The sequence below is a fragment of the Podarcis tiliguerta genome (genome assembly GCF_965153285.1).
Source record: "Podarcis tiliguerta genome assembly, chromosome: 9".
In the NCBI taxonomy this organism is placed as follows: Eukaryota; Metazoa; Chordata; class Lepidosauria; order Squamata; family Lacertidae; genus Podarcis; species Podarcis tiliguerta.
This window is the reverse complement of record NC_139542.1, coordinates 15,287,875-15,303,454: the sequence shown is the minus strand read 5'-3', so window position 1 is coordinate 15,303,454 and position 15,580 is coordinate 15,287,875. Positions and strand designations below refer to the sequence as shown.

Sequence of the window (15,580 nt, the reverse complement as noted above, 5' to 3'; positions counted from 1 at the left end):
GGAAAGCACTGCTGGTGTGCTTGATTCTGCAGGTCTGCAATACCTGCCCAACCTGTCCATTTGTATATACAGTGGTACCTCGGGTTAAGTACTTAATTCGTTCCAGAGGTCTGTTCTTATCCTGAAACTGTTCTTAACCTGAAGCACCCCTTTTGCTTATGGGACCTTCTGCTGCTGCTGCGCCGCTGGAGCACGATTTCTGTTCTCATCCTGAAGCAAAGTTCTTAACCCGAGGTACTATTTCTGGGTTAGCGGAGTCTGTAACCTGAAGTGTACGTAACTTGAAGCATATGTAACCTGAGGTACCTCTGTAAATCTACTCTATCTTTCAAAGGGAAGCAGAGCTATCCCTCCTGGCCAGGGCTCAGGAAAAGAGGAACGTGAAACAATATATTTTTGACATACTTTGGAAAGTTCAGGAAATGTAAAAAATTCCCCTAGCAACCAACACACCAGTAGTGGTAGGTTCAGCTACTTACATACAACCCCCTAAATAACTCTGAACCAGCTTACCTGGGGGGCGGGGTGAATCTTCCTACAGTCAGCATATGAAACCTGTTTAATTTTGCCATTGCTTAATGATTATTGGCCTGTGGTAGCATGGAAGCGGGCTTTTTCATTGATGGTGCCTGTCTTGTGGAATGCCTTCTCTGCTGAAATATTAGAGGTCCTATCAACATTGGCATTCCACCGGCTCTTTAGGAAGCATTCCCTTGAGTTGAACTTGGGATTTTATTGTTTTAACTGATTTTTAAATGTATATTAATGTTATTGGATTGATTTCCTGTTTGTGAACACGTTAAAAGCCAGTTGGGCATGTAAGTGGCCTATAAGTTAAATAACAATAACTCTTGTTGTTCTTGTTCAGTTGTGGTGCTCACTGAAATGTGGCTGTACAAGGCTGCAAATTGAAAATACATTTCCTGCGACCGAATGATGTTTATATCAAGTAGTATATTTACTCATGTACAATTGTAAATAGGAACTCAACCACTGGATTCAAGTCAAAACACGATTGCCTCCTGCACAGTCTTAAATTGACGTGGCTCAATAGCATCCCTTTCTCTGATTTCCTTTTGAAACAGAGAGTAAAAGCTGGATGGGCCATTCCCAAGAAAAATACATGAAACAACGTGAAAAATAATAATTTATTTTACAGTTTACACACAGGGCACATTTATAATCTTCTAAGAACCATGATATTGAACAAGTAAATCAAGGGCCAGGTGATGTTTACCAGGAATTCTATTTGCAATGTTTCATTCACACATGCAAGTCAGGATGCTGCAGCCAAGTCATGAATAACACTTTTAAGAACCAACCCTGGAGGTCCTTGATGAATGAACATGTGTAACAGAACCTGGGCTTTTATTTATATTGCATCTGTTTACCAACAATTGAATACCCATTGTGCAAAGGCATATAATTTATTGCAAACAAAACCGCAGCACTCAAAAATGTATAAACACAGCATTTTTGACCCCCTGCGACTATAAGGACTGGGGCAGCTTTCCTGCGAATGCGTCCCCAATTCAACCTTGACCCTGATCCTAATCACACTTATACAGAGATCTTGTGTTGGTAACTTCCTGACAAATGTGTTTCGGCTTGTTGGCTTGGCTTCTGTGTCGTTGTCCAGTCTTCCTCTGCCATCATGAGCGCTCCCATTGCCGTAATTTGATCCTTCCTCAACTTTGCGTTAATAATCACTGGTTAGGTCGTTGCTCTGGCTGCCTTCACTTATGGATTCACTCTCAGTGTCTCCCCCTTCTGACTGAGCATCACTGTCACTCTCCTCGCTTGCTGCAGATTCATCGTCACTTGCCATTTCTGCTGTATCTGAAGCACCGTCGCCGGCAGCACCGTTTTCCGCACTCAGAGGTGCACTCTCACTATCGCCGTCAGGTTGGTTTGCCGAATCGCTCTCACTTTCACTGCCCATTAACTCACCACCGTCCTCGCTATCAGTGTCTGACTGGCTGCCATTTTCACTGCTCCCTGCTTGACTGGTGTCCGATGGACCACTGCTGTCACTCTCGCTACTGCTCTCGGATGTGGAGTCACTCTCACTGCTGCTATCCGATTCGCTGTCGTCCTCACTGCTGCTTTCACTCTCACTGCTGCTATCAGATTCGCTTTCACTGCTACTGCTCTCACTGCTGCTGCTACTGCTGCTGCTGCTGGATTTCTCACTCTCACTGCTACTCTCACTGCTGGATTTCTCACTCTCACTGCTACTCTCACTGCTGGATTTCTTACTCTCACTGCTACTCTCACTGCTGGATTTCTCACTCTCACTGCTGGAATTCTCACTCTCACTGCTACTCTCACTGCTGGAATTCTCGCTCTCACTGCTACTCTCACTCTCACTGCTACTCTCACTGCTGGATTTCTCACTCTCACTGCTGCTCTCACTGCTGGACTTCTCACTCTCACTACTACTCTCACTCTCACTGCTACTCTCACTCTCACTGCTGGACTTCTCACTCTCACTGCTACTCTCACTCTCACTGCTACTCTCACTCCCACTGCTGCTGTCGCCCCCACTGCTGCTATCAGACTCACTCTCACTGCTGCTTTCGTCAGCCTTGCCATCACTTTCACTGCTACTGTCAGGCCCACTCTCGCTGCTGCTCTCAGACTCACTTTCTCCATTGCTTTCCGACTCGCTCCCACTGCTGCTATCAGATTGACCTTGGCTGCTGTCTGGATGGCTGTCACTGTCGCCGCTGTCTGACTGATCGTCACCCTCGCTGCTCTCCGGTTGACTGTCTTCGCCGTTGCTCTCGGCCTGCTCGCTGCTCTCGTTCTCACTGGCACTTTCTTCCTCTTCTCCATGAGACTCGTCTTCTGAGTCCTCCCCATCGCTTGCCTCACTTGACTCTTCTTGCTGGCTTCCTTCAGACTCGGGGCTTTCGTCGGGCTCGTCCCCTTGCATGAGTTCAGAACTCAAACTATAAACGCTATTGCTCTCGGCTTCGCTGGTGTCCTCGTGGTGACTGGCATCCTCTAGGCGACCTTCACTGGCGTCCTGAGAGCTGCTTGCATTGGGAAGCCCATCCACGGCCTCTCTGTTGTCAGGGGTCCCATCCCTGCCAGTATCATTCACATTGCTGCCATCTGCGTGGTTCACAACTGATCCGTTACTGCTACTGCCAGCGCCCTGGAGACCAAAAGGAAAGGAGAATGCAAGCAAATCCCAAATGAAATCATTCAGTTAGCAATTCCATGAATGGATTTTAAACTGCAGGCAGATGGGGGGGCCCTGGTGTAGATTGAAGGGGCTTGAACCCTTTGCCCCCCACTGTAGCCCAACTCCAGACTGGGCCCATGCACTTGCTGTTTGCAATTGAGGGAGGGAGGCTCTCATTAGAGTACAGTGGTACCTCGGGTTACATACCCTTCAGGTTACATACGCTTCAGGTTACAGACTCCGCTAACCCAGAAATAGTACCTCGGGTTAAGAACTTTGCTTCAGGATGAGAACAGAAATTGTGCTCTGGCAGTGCGGCTGCAGCAGGAGGCCCCATTAGCTAAAGTGGTGCTTCAGGTTAAGAACAGTTTCAGCTTAAGAACGGACCTCTGGAACGAATTAAGTACTTAACCCGAGGTACCACTGTAAATGGGAGCTTTTGCTTCAGTGCAGGTAGCGTGATCTGGATCAGGACCCACAACCGAAGGCAAAGGGGCTTAAAGCCCCACAACAACCCTTCCAGATGGGAAGGGAGATGTGCCTTCATTTCTTGTTTTGTTTTTGTTTTGTAGTGAACAATTGTCCACTAGGAGAATGGCATCTGAGAAGAGGGTTGTGCTAAAATGGTATAAAGTGGCAATTCCAAGCAGAGAAGCAGCAGCTGGGAGGCAGTGCTAAACTCTTCCCCCGGCTCCAACTTTTGGTTCCTGCAACTCCTCCCTCAAGCTGCTCTACTGCTCTACTTATTTCTAGTCTCATAGTGCAGAGATGAGAGGGGTGGCAGGGGCAAAGGCAGGGCTTGGCAGAATAGTTCAGCGGCCTCCTCCCACCTGCTCCTTCTCTACTTGACATTGGCCCATCATGGGTCCCAACTCACCGTAGCAACACCCTCTGAGTCTAGAGTGTTATTCTGTTTCTTTTTGAGGCACAGCTCCGCAGTTCCGTTGGTTGCAGCATCTCCACCAACATCTCTGTCATTGTCGCAAGTCTGATTGCTATGCTTCCCTCTCTCATTTCCCCCCAGAGCTGTCGTGTCTTCGTCACGTCCATCCCCCCAGCCATCGCTAGAACCTTCTTCACTTGGATCTCCACCATTACCACTGCCAGCTTCATTAACATCCGCCCAGTGAATGCTTTCTCCCTGGACCGTATTTATCATAGATGCCCTTGTTATGTTTCCTTCAGGTGCACCTGCACCATTTAGGCCTTGGGTGTGGTTACTCTGGTCTCCTGGGGTGCCACCATATCCTTCTGCAACCATGTTACCAATGTGGTTTTCCTTTCCATCGTCATTTTGAGTGACTGTCGAAAGGTCTGTTTGGCTGGTATAATCAACACTCCCATCTCCAGTCCCGCGACTGGCATCACTTGAGTTTCCACCTTCCAAGTTACCCCTAAGGATTCCCTCTCCAGTAACATCCCTTTCTCTACTTCCATTTGTTGTGGCATGACTAGGGATGCTCTCAGGTCTTCTGCCAACATTTCCAAGAGCATTCACTAAATCATCAGCTCCATTGATTATATCTCTTTGTGTGGCAGATTCGATTCTTTCACATTCTTCATGGCCAACATCTCCTCTGTTGATGCAGCCAGTGGTATTTCCACTGTTTCCACTTTCATGAAATCCCTCATCATTCTCTGCACCGTTGTGTTTGCTGGTATGGCCCACGTTTGATTCATCCTATGGAGAGAAAAACATAATCAGGAAGCAGGAACTGAACAGAAATGAAAAGGGAACATAGGAACCTGTCTTACACTGAGTCAAGTCATAGGTCCTCCTAGCTCAATGTTGTCTCCACTAGCAGAAATGTTAGAAACAGAGATATGAAAGCTAGGAGCTAAAGTGCACCTTAAACCCAGGTTATGGGCACAACAGCAAAATGTCTAGGCACACTGTTTTATAACAAGAATACAAAGCTGAAAGTGAATGAACTGCAGCTAAAATCTTACGTTCATTTTTCACATGATCTAGTCCTCACCAGAAGACTGCAAAACACAAAGCCATGCTTCCCTTGCCCGCCTCCCTAATATTCTTAAGAGGGTCTCTTCTCCAGTCTTCAGAGAGTGGCTGGAAGTGGGGAGGCAGAAAAAGGTCCTCCTTTCCTTCCACTCTGCAGACAAGCCCTGGATTCTTCTTACGCCCCCTTTCCTTCATATAAATATATCTTTCTGGCACCAGAATCAACACATATTTAGGGCCTATACAACTGGTGGCAGAGACACCCACCTTGAGTGTCCAGTTCACAAACCTTACTGTATTTTTCTGTGTATAAGATGACCCCTAGATCTACTGGAAGTCTAGCGGGAAGGAATTTCTCCTCCCACACTCTCAGTACCAGCAGTGGCAGTTTTAATGTGAAATCTTAGGTGCAGTACTGCACCCAAATCTCAGAAACTGCTCGTGTTTATGAAATTCCCTGTCACAAAATGCGCCTAGAACAATATGTTAGTTTCTGTTTGCCCCTGAGCAGCTGCTTAGAGTCACAAGTTTCTGTTTACATTCCAGAGACAGTCCAAGCTATTGGAAGTCTCACGGGAGAAGGGAGACGGATGTGACGTACTGGTTTCTCTGTTCCTTTGCTCCTTTGTTTCAGTTGCTCTCTGCTCTCACAGAGAGAGGATGTATTTTTGTCTGCGTAGTAAGAAATAAAGCATAGCGATGTAGCCATAAATCTCATCACTTCTGCTGCTTTGAAACTCTGCTGAATGGGGGAACGTGCCTTAGACCCTTATCAGAGGCTCAGGTCGTTAATTATTCGTCGGAGGGCGATTCCGAAGGACTCGGCCGGAAGGTGAGCTTTATCAGCTTGGCCGAGTGGAGATTCCAGCACAATAGGAGTTTCAAACAGTGACTGGCAGTGGCCCTCCAGAGTTTCACTGGACATTGCTAGTCCTACCTGGAGATGTGGTCTGTGGCAGTCATGTGACAGGAGGGCTTGAGCCCACAGAGGGCCCAGAAAGATGTCAAACAGTTCCTGGAGGCAATGGGGTTGAGGGGGAAGGGAAACGTATCCTAAAAGGCTTTCCTGAATAATATCGCTGTGATGGCCTGGGAATCTGATTCAGAAGCTGAACCTGAGGAGTCCCAGCCTGCACAGGAGTCCCTGCCTCCAGGGCCGGCTGAGCTGGGGCAGGGGCTTGAACCTGAAGGGCCCTCACCTGTGCTGGATCCTCAGGAGCAGACACCAGCTGAATCCGCTCTGGCTCTCGAGGTGATCGAGGACCCATTGCCTGCAGGTGCTCCTCTCCCAGCCCTGTCAGGGGAAGGTGAGGTTGCCTCTGGGTCCAGTAACCCTCCAGTCTCTCCGGAGCTGCAGAGGCTCAGGGCAGAGAGGCGGAGGGAACTAAGTACCCGCAGGAAGAGTGCTCGCCTCCAGGCCAGGAGAGGCGAGTCACCTGTGGGCCGGGACCGCCCCTGGCCTCAGAGGAAATAAAGGCCAGTCAGCCCAGTCCCAGGTTGCGGGAGCAACATTGTTGGTAACCTGTTCCTGCCAGCACCCTGTCCTGCTCTTCCAGAGTTCCTGACCATGCCTGGCTCCGCTTCGCCCTTGACGGACAGCCTCCATACCCTCAACCTAGGACCGGACTCAGACCACGCTGCACGGTAACCCCCCCCTCCCCGGGACCAGCACAAGATGGCAGGGTTGAACCAGAGACCTTCTGCTTACAAAGCAGCTGTCCTACCACAGAGCGGCAACCCTTGCTCAAAGAAAAGTGGGAAGACTCCAAGCAAGAACCATGCAATACTCAGCTGAAGGCTGGCTTTGTGTTACTGAGACTATGTGGGAAAGAATTGACATTGCACCATGTGGTGGCAGTCATAATGTGGTCCGTGGCAGTCATGTGACAGGGAGAAAATTCCATATTGAAGGTGCCACGGTGGAAAGGGTCTCACAAACGAATCTGATGCAAAAGGAGACTGGAACCTAAGACGGTGATCTAAAATCAATGCAAATAAATAAATAGGTCTCTTTGGGGGTATTTCCTCTACATGCCACTTCAGGGAGCCTTCTCTACCTGTGTAGGTCCCTCGTGTGGTTTAGAATCCTGACCTTCCAGGGTTCTAAATTGTGGGGATCTGCCACAAACAGGGAATCCTCCCCACGGCAGAAGGTTCAGCCCCCAATACATGGAGGGGCAATGCAGCTGTCAACAGTGATGCTCTGAGGGGGTGTGGCTAGGGAGGGCCCTCCCCTTCTTCTTGGAATAGGCCTAGCACATGGGTAGGCAAGCTAAGGCCCGGGGGCAAGATCCAGCCCAATCACCTTCTAAATCGGGCCCGCGAATGGTCCGGGAATCAGCATGTTTTTACATGAATAGAATGTGTGCTTTTATTTAACATGCATCTCTGGGTTATTTGTGGGGCATAGGAATTCATTCATTTTTCCCCCTCAAAATATAGTCCGACCCCCCACAAGGTCTGAGGGACAGTGGACCGGCCCCCTGCTGAAAAAGTTTGCTGACCCCCTGGGCTAGCATGTCTTTAAATGCTTTTCAGAGCAGGGTGCCAACCAGTTTTCAAATTGCAGGATGTCCAGAGGTGATCTAACCCTCTTAGCTATCATTTTCGGAAAGCTACAGAGGAAGAATTGGTTGCCTAAATTTGGGGGAGATGGGTTTGTGGTCTTCTGTCCATAATCCAATTGCTCTTTCAATTCCTTTTTTAAGAAAACACCAAAACCTGTCTATCTGTCACATTCTATTACCCATTCCTATAACTTTTCAAGCAACATATTTGTCAATGCATTTTCAAAAAAACCTTTTCTAACACATTTTTTTTTTAAATATTCTGCTAGAGGTCACTCCCCGGTGACCAGAAATAAAAGGAGTTGACACGTTTTGCTTGACTGCTGTTGATCTTGCTTAGCCTTAATTGACGGCGACAATGGCAGGTGAGTGGGCTGTTTTCCTTCAGGCCACATGCTGGCACCTGTGACAAGAGCTAAAACGGGAGCTTAATTTGGCACAGACAGGAAAACCGCTGTTCTTTAAATATTAGTTTTTCAGGAAGTGCCAAGTTAGGCCTGGGCAGAATGTCAGATTTCAAAGGAGTGCAGGATCAAAACGACACGGTTGGGTGTAAAGATAGCATCACCTGATCGTCTTGTTTATTTCACTGAGGGATAGCTGCCATTATTAGGCTGCATACACAGTATAACATTTAAAGCACTGTTATAACACTTGGACAATCATGGTTTCCCTCTTTCTAGGGAACCCTTCCTCGTTTTGCCTCTGGCACTGCCCAACACTGGTATGTAAGAAGGAATTGTGGTCCTCAGACTTAGAATAATCCAAATGTTCACCACTCCGTCCTTAATCTGCAACAAACCAGCCAGAGTATTGTGGGAGCACAGTAGGATCGCATCCTCACCATGCATTTAAAGCACTGTTATATTGCTTAAACAGTCATGGCTTCACCCCAAGGAATTCTGGGAGATGCAGTTTGTTAAGGGTGCTACAAGTTGTTAGAGGAGATCTGTTCCCTTCACAGAGCTACAGTGTTCAGAGTAACCCAGGACCAGCCCAATACATTTTGGCACCTGAGGCAAATCACAAAATGGTGCCTTAATCCCCCCTCCCCACCTCCAGTGCATGAGTGAAGATCTACATCAGGAACAAGGGAGGAATAAAGAGCTACATCAGGATCAGCTGTTCCTGTGGATTCTGCCGCCAGAGGCGATTGCCTCACCTTGCCTCATGGGTGGGTCAGCCCTGGAGTAACTCTCTGCCCAGGCTATACCTTATGTGCTGTGTTGCATTTGGAATGATAGAGTTGGGCTCCCCATTTGCTCATAGTAGGGGCCAATATGGTTAAGCCCTTACTAGGAGCAGTGGATCTTGAATACATGTCAAAGGAAATCTGAAATCTGATTCAACTTTGCAGAATCAAATCACATAGCCAAGAAATTTCGCAAAGATGAACTCACCTGATTTCTCCCGATGCTACTGTTGTTGTCCCTTGGCTCACTCTGCGAGAGCTTTTAAAACAGAAAACAAAGTTGAAAAGGCAATCGAAGCTCACTTTTAAAAATTAACCAACAGAGAATATAAAGATTGATGGGTTTTTTTGGGAATTTATGTAACGACACAAAAAATTCTGCAAAACGGGAGCAGGGAAAGATTTAAACTAAAGAGGCTATGGGGAAAGGACCAATTTAATTTGAGAATGTCCCACCCAAAATAATTTGCATTTGTAATTTGAGTCAATTCTCTCCTTAATAAATTTTAAAAAATAGTCCAGTAGCACCTTAGAGACCAACTAAGGTTGTACTGGGTATAAGATTTCGTGTGCAGGCACTCTTCTTCAGATACACGAAAGCTTATACAGTGGTACCTCTGGTTGCGAACGCTTCAGGTTACGAACTCCGCTAACCCAGAAATAGCTGCTCCTGGTTGCAAACTTCGCCCCAGGATGCTAACGGAAATTGTGCGCCGGAGGCACGCATGCAGCGGGAGACCCCATTATCGAAAGCACACCACAGGATAAGAACGGGTTCAGCTTAGGAACGGACCTCCGGAACAAATTAAGTTCATAACCAGAGGTATCACTCTACCCAGTACAAACTTAGTTGGTCTCTAAGGTGCTACTGGACTATTTTTTAATTTTTTATTTTGACTGCGTCAGACCAACCTACCTCTCCTTAACACGTGCTTCATAAGAACTGCTGCTGCTGCTCAGCAGAGAGGGCTTCCTCTTTTAACTTGTTTTTAAATTTAATAGCCTTTGAAATTCTTTTTTTAGTGTTTCAACGGTTTTTCACTGGCTGTAAGGGCACTTGGTGGGATGTGCCTAGGAGGAGAGCCATGGGGGAGAGCAAGAGAGGCCCAATTACAGCGGTTCTGGGTAGGGGGAGGTATGGCTTGGGAGGATGGGCAGTTAGTGACTGTGCTGGTGCCAGCCTCTCCTTCCTCCTAGGGAATTAGGGTTGTCATATCAGCAAGCCCTCAAGTCTGCGACTGCTGCTGTTGAATGCCAGGCTGGTGGCTTTTTGCACATGCTTTGTGAGCCCTACTGCAGCGTGAGAAAGTTTCTAGGCCACAGCGTGCCTTGCGTGTGCAGAGTTGCACGTGCAGAGTTCTGGCCTGTTGCCGCGTTAATGACGCCGCTGCTCAGACCCCATGCTGGAATCTTCCACGCATGTTTCTCAAGCAATTCCATGCACTGTTCACCTGTCTTTAAGCACAATGTGCCCTGTGAGTTCTTCTGCCCAACAACCGTTGCTTTCACGTAAGAATATATTCCTTTCCATCTCTGCATGCGCCCATTTGACGGCTAATTCGTGCCCGTGAACATGTCTGACATATACGCAAGCCATTAAGAAGAACTTACTGGGGCTGCCCAGGCTACGGCAACAATGCAAAGAAACACAATTGTTCTCTTCATCTTCATCGGCAGGCACAGCCTGACCTTACAAATGGGGCTGCAAATAAACAGATCATTCAGTGAATTATAAATCCAAGCACACATTGCTACATGTACCATGGCGTACGCACTGTTTAGTGTATTGTTCAGGTGTAATTTAATTATCTCCAATTTTCTCTTTCTTTCTTTCTTTCTTTCTTTCTTTCTTTCTTGTAGTGGTTTCAATGTCAGATGAGGAACTGGAGCCCAAAGCTCAAATCCTTATTTAGCCAAGAAACTCACTGCCCACATTGCCATTTAATATAGATTTGGAGCTTATGCATTGCTTCCTCCAAAGAATCCCGGTAACTGTCGTTTGCCTCTCATAGAGCTATAATTCCCAGCACCCTTAACCAACGACAGTTCCCTGGATTCTTTGGGTGAAGTCGTGTGCTTTAATGTGCTTCGCAAGTGCTTCGAATGTAAGGTCTGCATGCAACCAGTGAGGAGGAGGAGGAGGAGGAGAATAAACTCTCCTGCTTGCATTGTTGGTCTATTAGCTCCACCGCTGCCCCAAACAAGACTAGAATTATTTCCTGCATTGCACTTACAAAGCTTTGTGGCACAGGCTAGCCTTTTCTAAGCAATTATAATTTGAGAAACTTCCTCTGTTGTAATTGAAGGCTCTCATGCGTAAGAAAACATCAATGCAAACAGTGTTTTCTACTTTTCCTTTTAACATGCACGTGGACTGGAGAAGATGAAAGATCTGGAATATTTCCCTAAGATATGTGTATGGGGGGGGGGAGAGAGAATATTAATATATATTAGGAATTCTACATTCAAACTGCAATCTATTTCTTGCAACCCCTTTGGAAACCCAGGGCTGTTTTTCCCAGCCAGAACTTGCCAGAACTCAGTTCCAACACATCTCAGGTGGGCACCATTGGCATTCTAAGAGAACAAGTGAGGCATTCATGGTGAGTTATCTTTTCCTAGAAAGATAACACTGAGTAGACCAGCTGTATAAGAAAATGATTCCTGCTTCCTCCTAAGTCATCTCACACTTCCACCCATCTGGGTGATTCCAAGCGATGTTTCATCTTATAGTTTGATTCAGATTAGGCAGTAGTCTACAAAGCCTTGTGCTACAATGAATCTGTTAAGCCCAAACACACCTCAAGACATTTTTAAATAGCAAAACTAACCAGCTGACACAGTGAGTTCTTACCTTGACCTCCAAGACAGACACTATCTTCCAGACCTCAAATCCACCTCACCGACTCTGGACGAAGCTTTGCCCCTCACCTTTGAACCTGCCTGAAATTTAAACTCCAATTGGGGAGGATACTAACCAATCATTGCTCTCGGGGCGCTGCAAGATGGAACTTTGGTGGTGAAGTACATATTAACCACCCACGTTTCCTTCAGGGGCCCGAAAATCAACTTGGTTCCAGTGTGACTAGACTGCTTTCCCTCCACTTAATTAAAAAGTTCACATCAAGCCAATATAGCCTCTCTTAAATATATAGAATCAGCCGCCTGCAGACACGGTGACCCAGACATTTCTTCTCCCATTGTGGTCATTTTACTTTATAATCTCCCAACTTTCCCCGGTGAATAGCTTTAATCGACGAAAAACGCACTTTGCTTGGGATGGGCATTAATTACTCTTAACAGCCGCGAGAAAACATTGATTGCTCCATTGGTGGGTCATCATGACATCCTCGGTTTTTCCTTTATGCCGATGGTTTTAAAAGTCAGAAAAGTGCAGAAGCAATTGCCGTTCGATTGGTTACCTGGCAAATCTGCTTGCGAAGGGAAGTAGATCCCTGTGGCCCTGCATGGTATCTCTAGATCAGCCTTCCACAAACTTCTTCAGCCCCTGGCAGTGTCTGATAGGCCAGGGTTGATGGGAGTTGTAGTCCAAAACCTCAGAATTTCACTCTCTGACATTCTGGAGAACGACTGCCAGTCAATGTGAGCTGGATAGACCAATGATCTGATGCTATTAAGATAGCTTCCTATGTTCCAAAATGGTGCCGCCTGGAAGTTGTTTTCCCAGTAGTGATATATGGAAGTGAGAGCTGGACCATAAAGAAGGCTGATCGCCGAAGAATTGATGCTTTTGAATTATGGTGCTGGAGGAGACTCTTGAGAGTCCCATGGACTGCAAGAAGAACAAACCTATCCATTCTGAAGGAAATCAGCCCTCAGATCATGAAGCTGAGGCTCCAATACTTTGGCCATCTCATGAGAAGAGAAGACTCCCTGGAAAAGACCCTGATGTTGGGAAAGATGGAGGGCACAAGGAGAAGGGGACGACAGAGGACGAGATGGTTAGACAGTGTTCTTGAAGGTACCAGCATGAGTTTGACCAAACTGCGGGAGGCAGTGGAAGACAGGAGTGACTGGTGTGCTCTGGTCCATGGGGTCACGAAGAGTCGGGCACGACTAAACGACTAAACAACAACAAGGAAGTTGTTCCATCTGTCCCATTCAGAATGGGCAACAGTCAGAGAAGATGGGGGTTGTAGTCCAACAACATTCGAAGCTCACCACATTGCTTACCACTCCCCTATAACCTGCTGTTTGTGCAGTCTTGACAAAAATGTCGCCATAACAAATTGAAGCAGCAGGGGACCGCAAAAGATGGGAAAATTAAGTTGAGGCCTAGAATGCAAGTAAACATAGGAGCTCTTAGAGGGCAGGGAACAGTCCTATAGAATGCCTTAAAGCTTTCTCATAGAAGGAAGTCGATATCCTTTGGGGCTTGTTTCCTGTAATTATGCCTCCAATTTGTCTAAATATATGAGTTCTGCATGTAGCAGGGTCAGGAAGCAGCACCACATACCGCTTCAAAGCTCAGGAAAGGGCTATTCTCAATGTCAACAACCTTCTTAGGCGATAGCTTAGCTTGTGTTTTGAATGAGACCGTCTGACTTAAGCTTCTTTTCAATGCTTTCTAGGATCTGCATTTTGGTCCCCCAGCTCTGACTTGCCTTTATGCCAAAATCACCCCCCCCCCCAAAAAAAAGCCATCCACAAACCACCAATATTTTGACAGAATTCTCTTGTATTGCACGCCCCCTGATCTCCGAGATTCCAGAGGCTCCATGCACCCAGTCAGAGCCCATGTTTCTGGTTGGGAATAAGGCACAGCAGAAACTGTGGTGTCTTTAAGATATATGGTTCATTTACACACATATAGAACCTGAGCTTTTGATAGAGAGGTCCACAGCATTAACACGCCGAAAAGGTCCTGTTTCTCCCATAGCCACAGCCTTGGAGTCAAACAGATATCAAACATCATGATCTGCCTGCTACTTTGCATAACTCCTAACTCTAACATCCCTCACCTAAGCTCTGCCATTCATTTGCCATCTCACACCAAGGACTAATTTACACTTGTCATTTAAAACGATATCAATGCGTTGTTAAAATGTGACATCAGAGAAGCCACTGACAATGGGAAACTCCTATGAAACTTTATAAAACTTTTTTTAAAAAAAACAACAACACGTTTAGCAGATCAATGTAGATCCAGCCCAGGTTCTCTTAATGGCCCATCACTCAAGCTATCACCTCACGGGAACTAGCCTGGCTTAATTGGCTTTTAATACTTGCTGAGTTCAGAAATTAAAAGTGTCCAGCACACACTCCAAGCCTTAAATTAATTCTAACACATGCTGAGTCCAAGAATTAAAGGTGCCAGACACTCACAAACTCATAACATTTATTTGTCCATCTGTGATCATAGCACACAGAACAGTATGTCTAGCATCTGACACACAGTATTTGCAGCTGTATCAAGTGTTTCACTGTATTTGATAAGTTGAATTTCAATGGTGTCTGGTGTTAGACACTATTTGATCGTTGACATGTGATTCAAACACTATGCTGTGTTTAGATTCAGACAACATTTGCAGCTGCCAGTTTATAGTTCATATTTTGAAGACTGGCAGCAACAACCAAAAAAACCAGCCATGAAGTCTGAAGCAGTCAGATTTTGAAATTTGAGGTAGAAGTTCACATTCAATATGGAAATGTGAATCTACCTGGTAAGGTATATGATCTTGTTAAGTGTCAGAACATTCTCATGAAGAACGGCTGAGAAATAGCCATTTAAAAATATTGTCCATGTCTAGGCCATATTTTGAACATTTTTGTACATCTGTCTATCAGTCTAGAACTCTAAAGCATATTTTAAAAAAGAAATTAAAGGATAGTGTGGAGGTATCCTTTTTGCAAATTTGATTATGTTATGTATTCCAAAAATTATGAGGTTTCAGTAACCAGCCAGAGTGAGTTATTTACTTACAGGGATGGATGATTCTGTCATTTTTGGTTCCCCTCAGTTTCTAATCTTTCCAATCTTATGCAGTTCTCCACATTGCCAGCTCAGTTTGCCGACTTCCTTTAAGTCCTTGTGAAAACTCACCAGTATTTTAGTGTCAATTTCTTCACATTTTAGCAAACAATTTTCACTAATATATGCGTTTTTATGCACACTTTTTTGCTACACACTATGCCAGTGGTCAAAAACCTTTTTCAGCCGTGGACCAGTCCACCATCCCTCAGACCATGTGGTGGGCTGAACTATATTTTGAAGGGTGGAAAAGAATGAATTCCTATGCCCCACAAATAACCCAGAGATGCATTTTAAATAAAAGCACACATTCTACTCATGTAAAAAGACCAGGCAGGCCCCACAAATAACCCAGAGATGCATTTTAAATAAAAGGACACATTCCACTCATGTAAAAATACGCTGATTCCCAGACCATCCGCAGGCCGGATTGAGAAGGTGATTGGGTCGCATCCGGCCCCCGGGCCTTAGGTTGCCTACCGCTGCACTATGCGGTCAGAGAACTGCATTGCAAAATTCAGAGAAGGATGGCTGTTTTCCAGTTCACGTCTTGCTTTAGGAAGGCTTGTGGCTGTCCACATGTTGCTAGACTACACTTCCTAGCATGGCTCATGAACAGGAATGAGAATTCCAGTCCACCAACATGTGGGGAGCTGCAGTTCCCCCAACGCTGCTC

The 15,580-nt window shown here is 46.1% G+C and overlaps 1 protein-coding gene and 1 long non-coding RNA gene across 2 annotated transcripts; both read right to left on the bottom strand.

Moving 5' to 3' along the window:
• Positions 1–1,175: 1,175 nt before the first annotated feature.
• LOC310657573 (uncharacterized protein) lies at positions 1,176–4,377 on the bottom strand. Its single transcript, XM_083398454.1, has 2 exons — positions 4,071–4,377; positions 1,176–3,163 (listed from the first exon to the last, which is right to left on the bottom strand). Exons 1-2 carry the CDS (start codon positions 4,350–4,352, stop codon positions 1,700–1,702), a joined length of 1,746 nt encoding a protein of 581 aa, XP_083254580.1. The 5' UTR covers positions 4,353–4,377; the 3' UTR covers positions 1,176–1,699.
• A 10-nt stretch (positions 4,378–4,387) lies between these two features.
• Positions 4,388–11,843, bottom strand: LOC310657785. Its single transcript, XR_014501934.1, has 4 exons — positions 11,767–11,843; positions 10,524–10,614; positions 9,121–9,171; positions 4,388–4,874 (listed from the first exon to the last, which is right to left on the bottom strand). It is a non-coding gene; the product is annotated as an uncharacterized lncRNA (long non-coding RNA).
• Between the last annotated feature and the right edge of the window lie 3,737 nt (positions 11,844–15,580).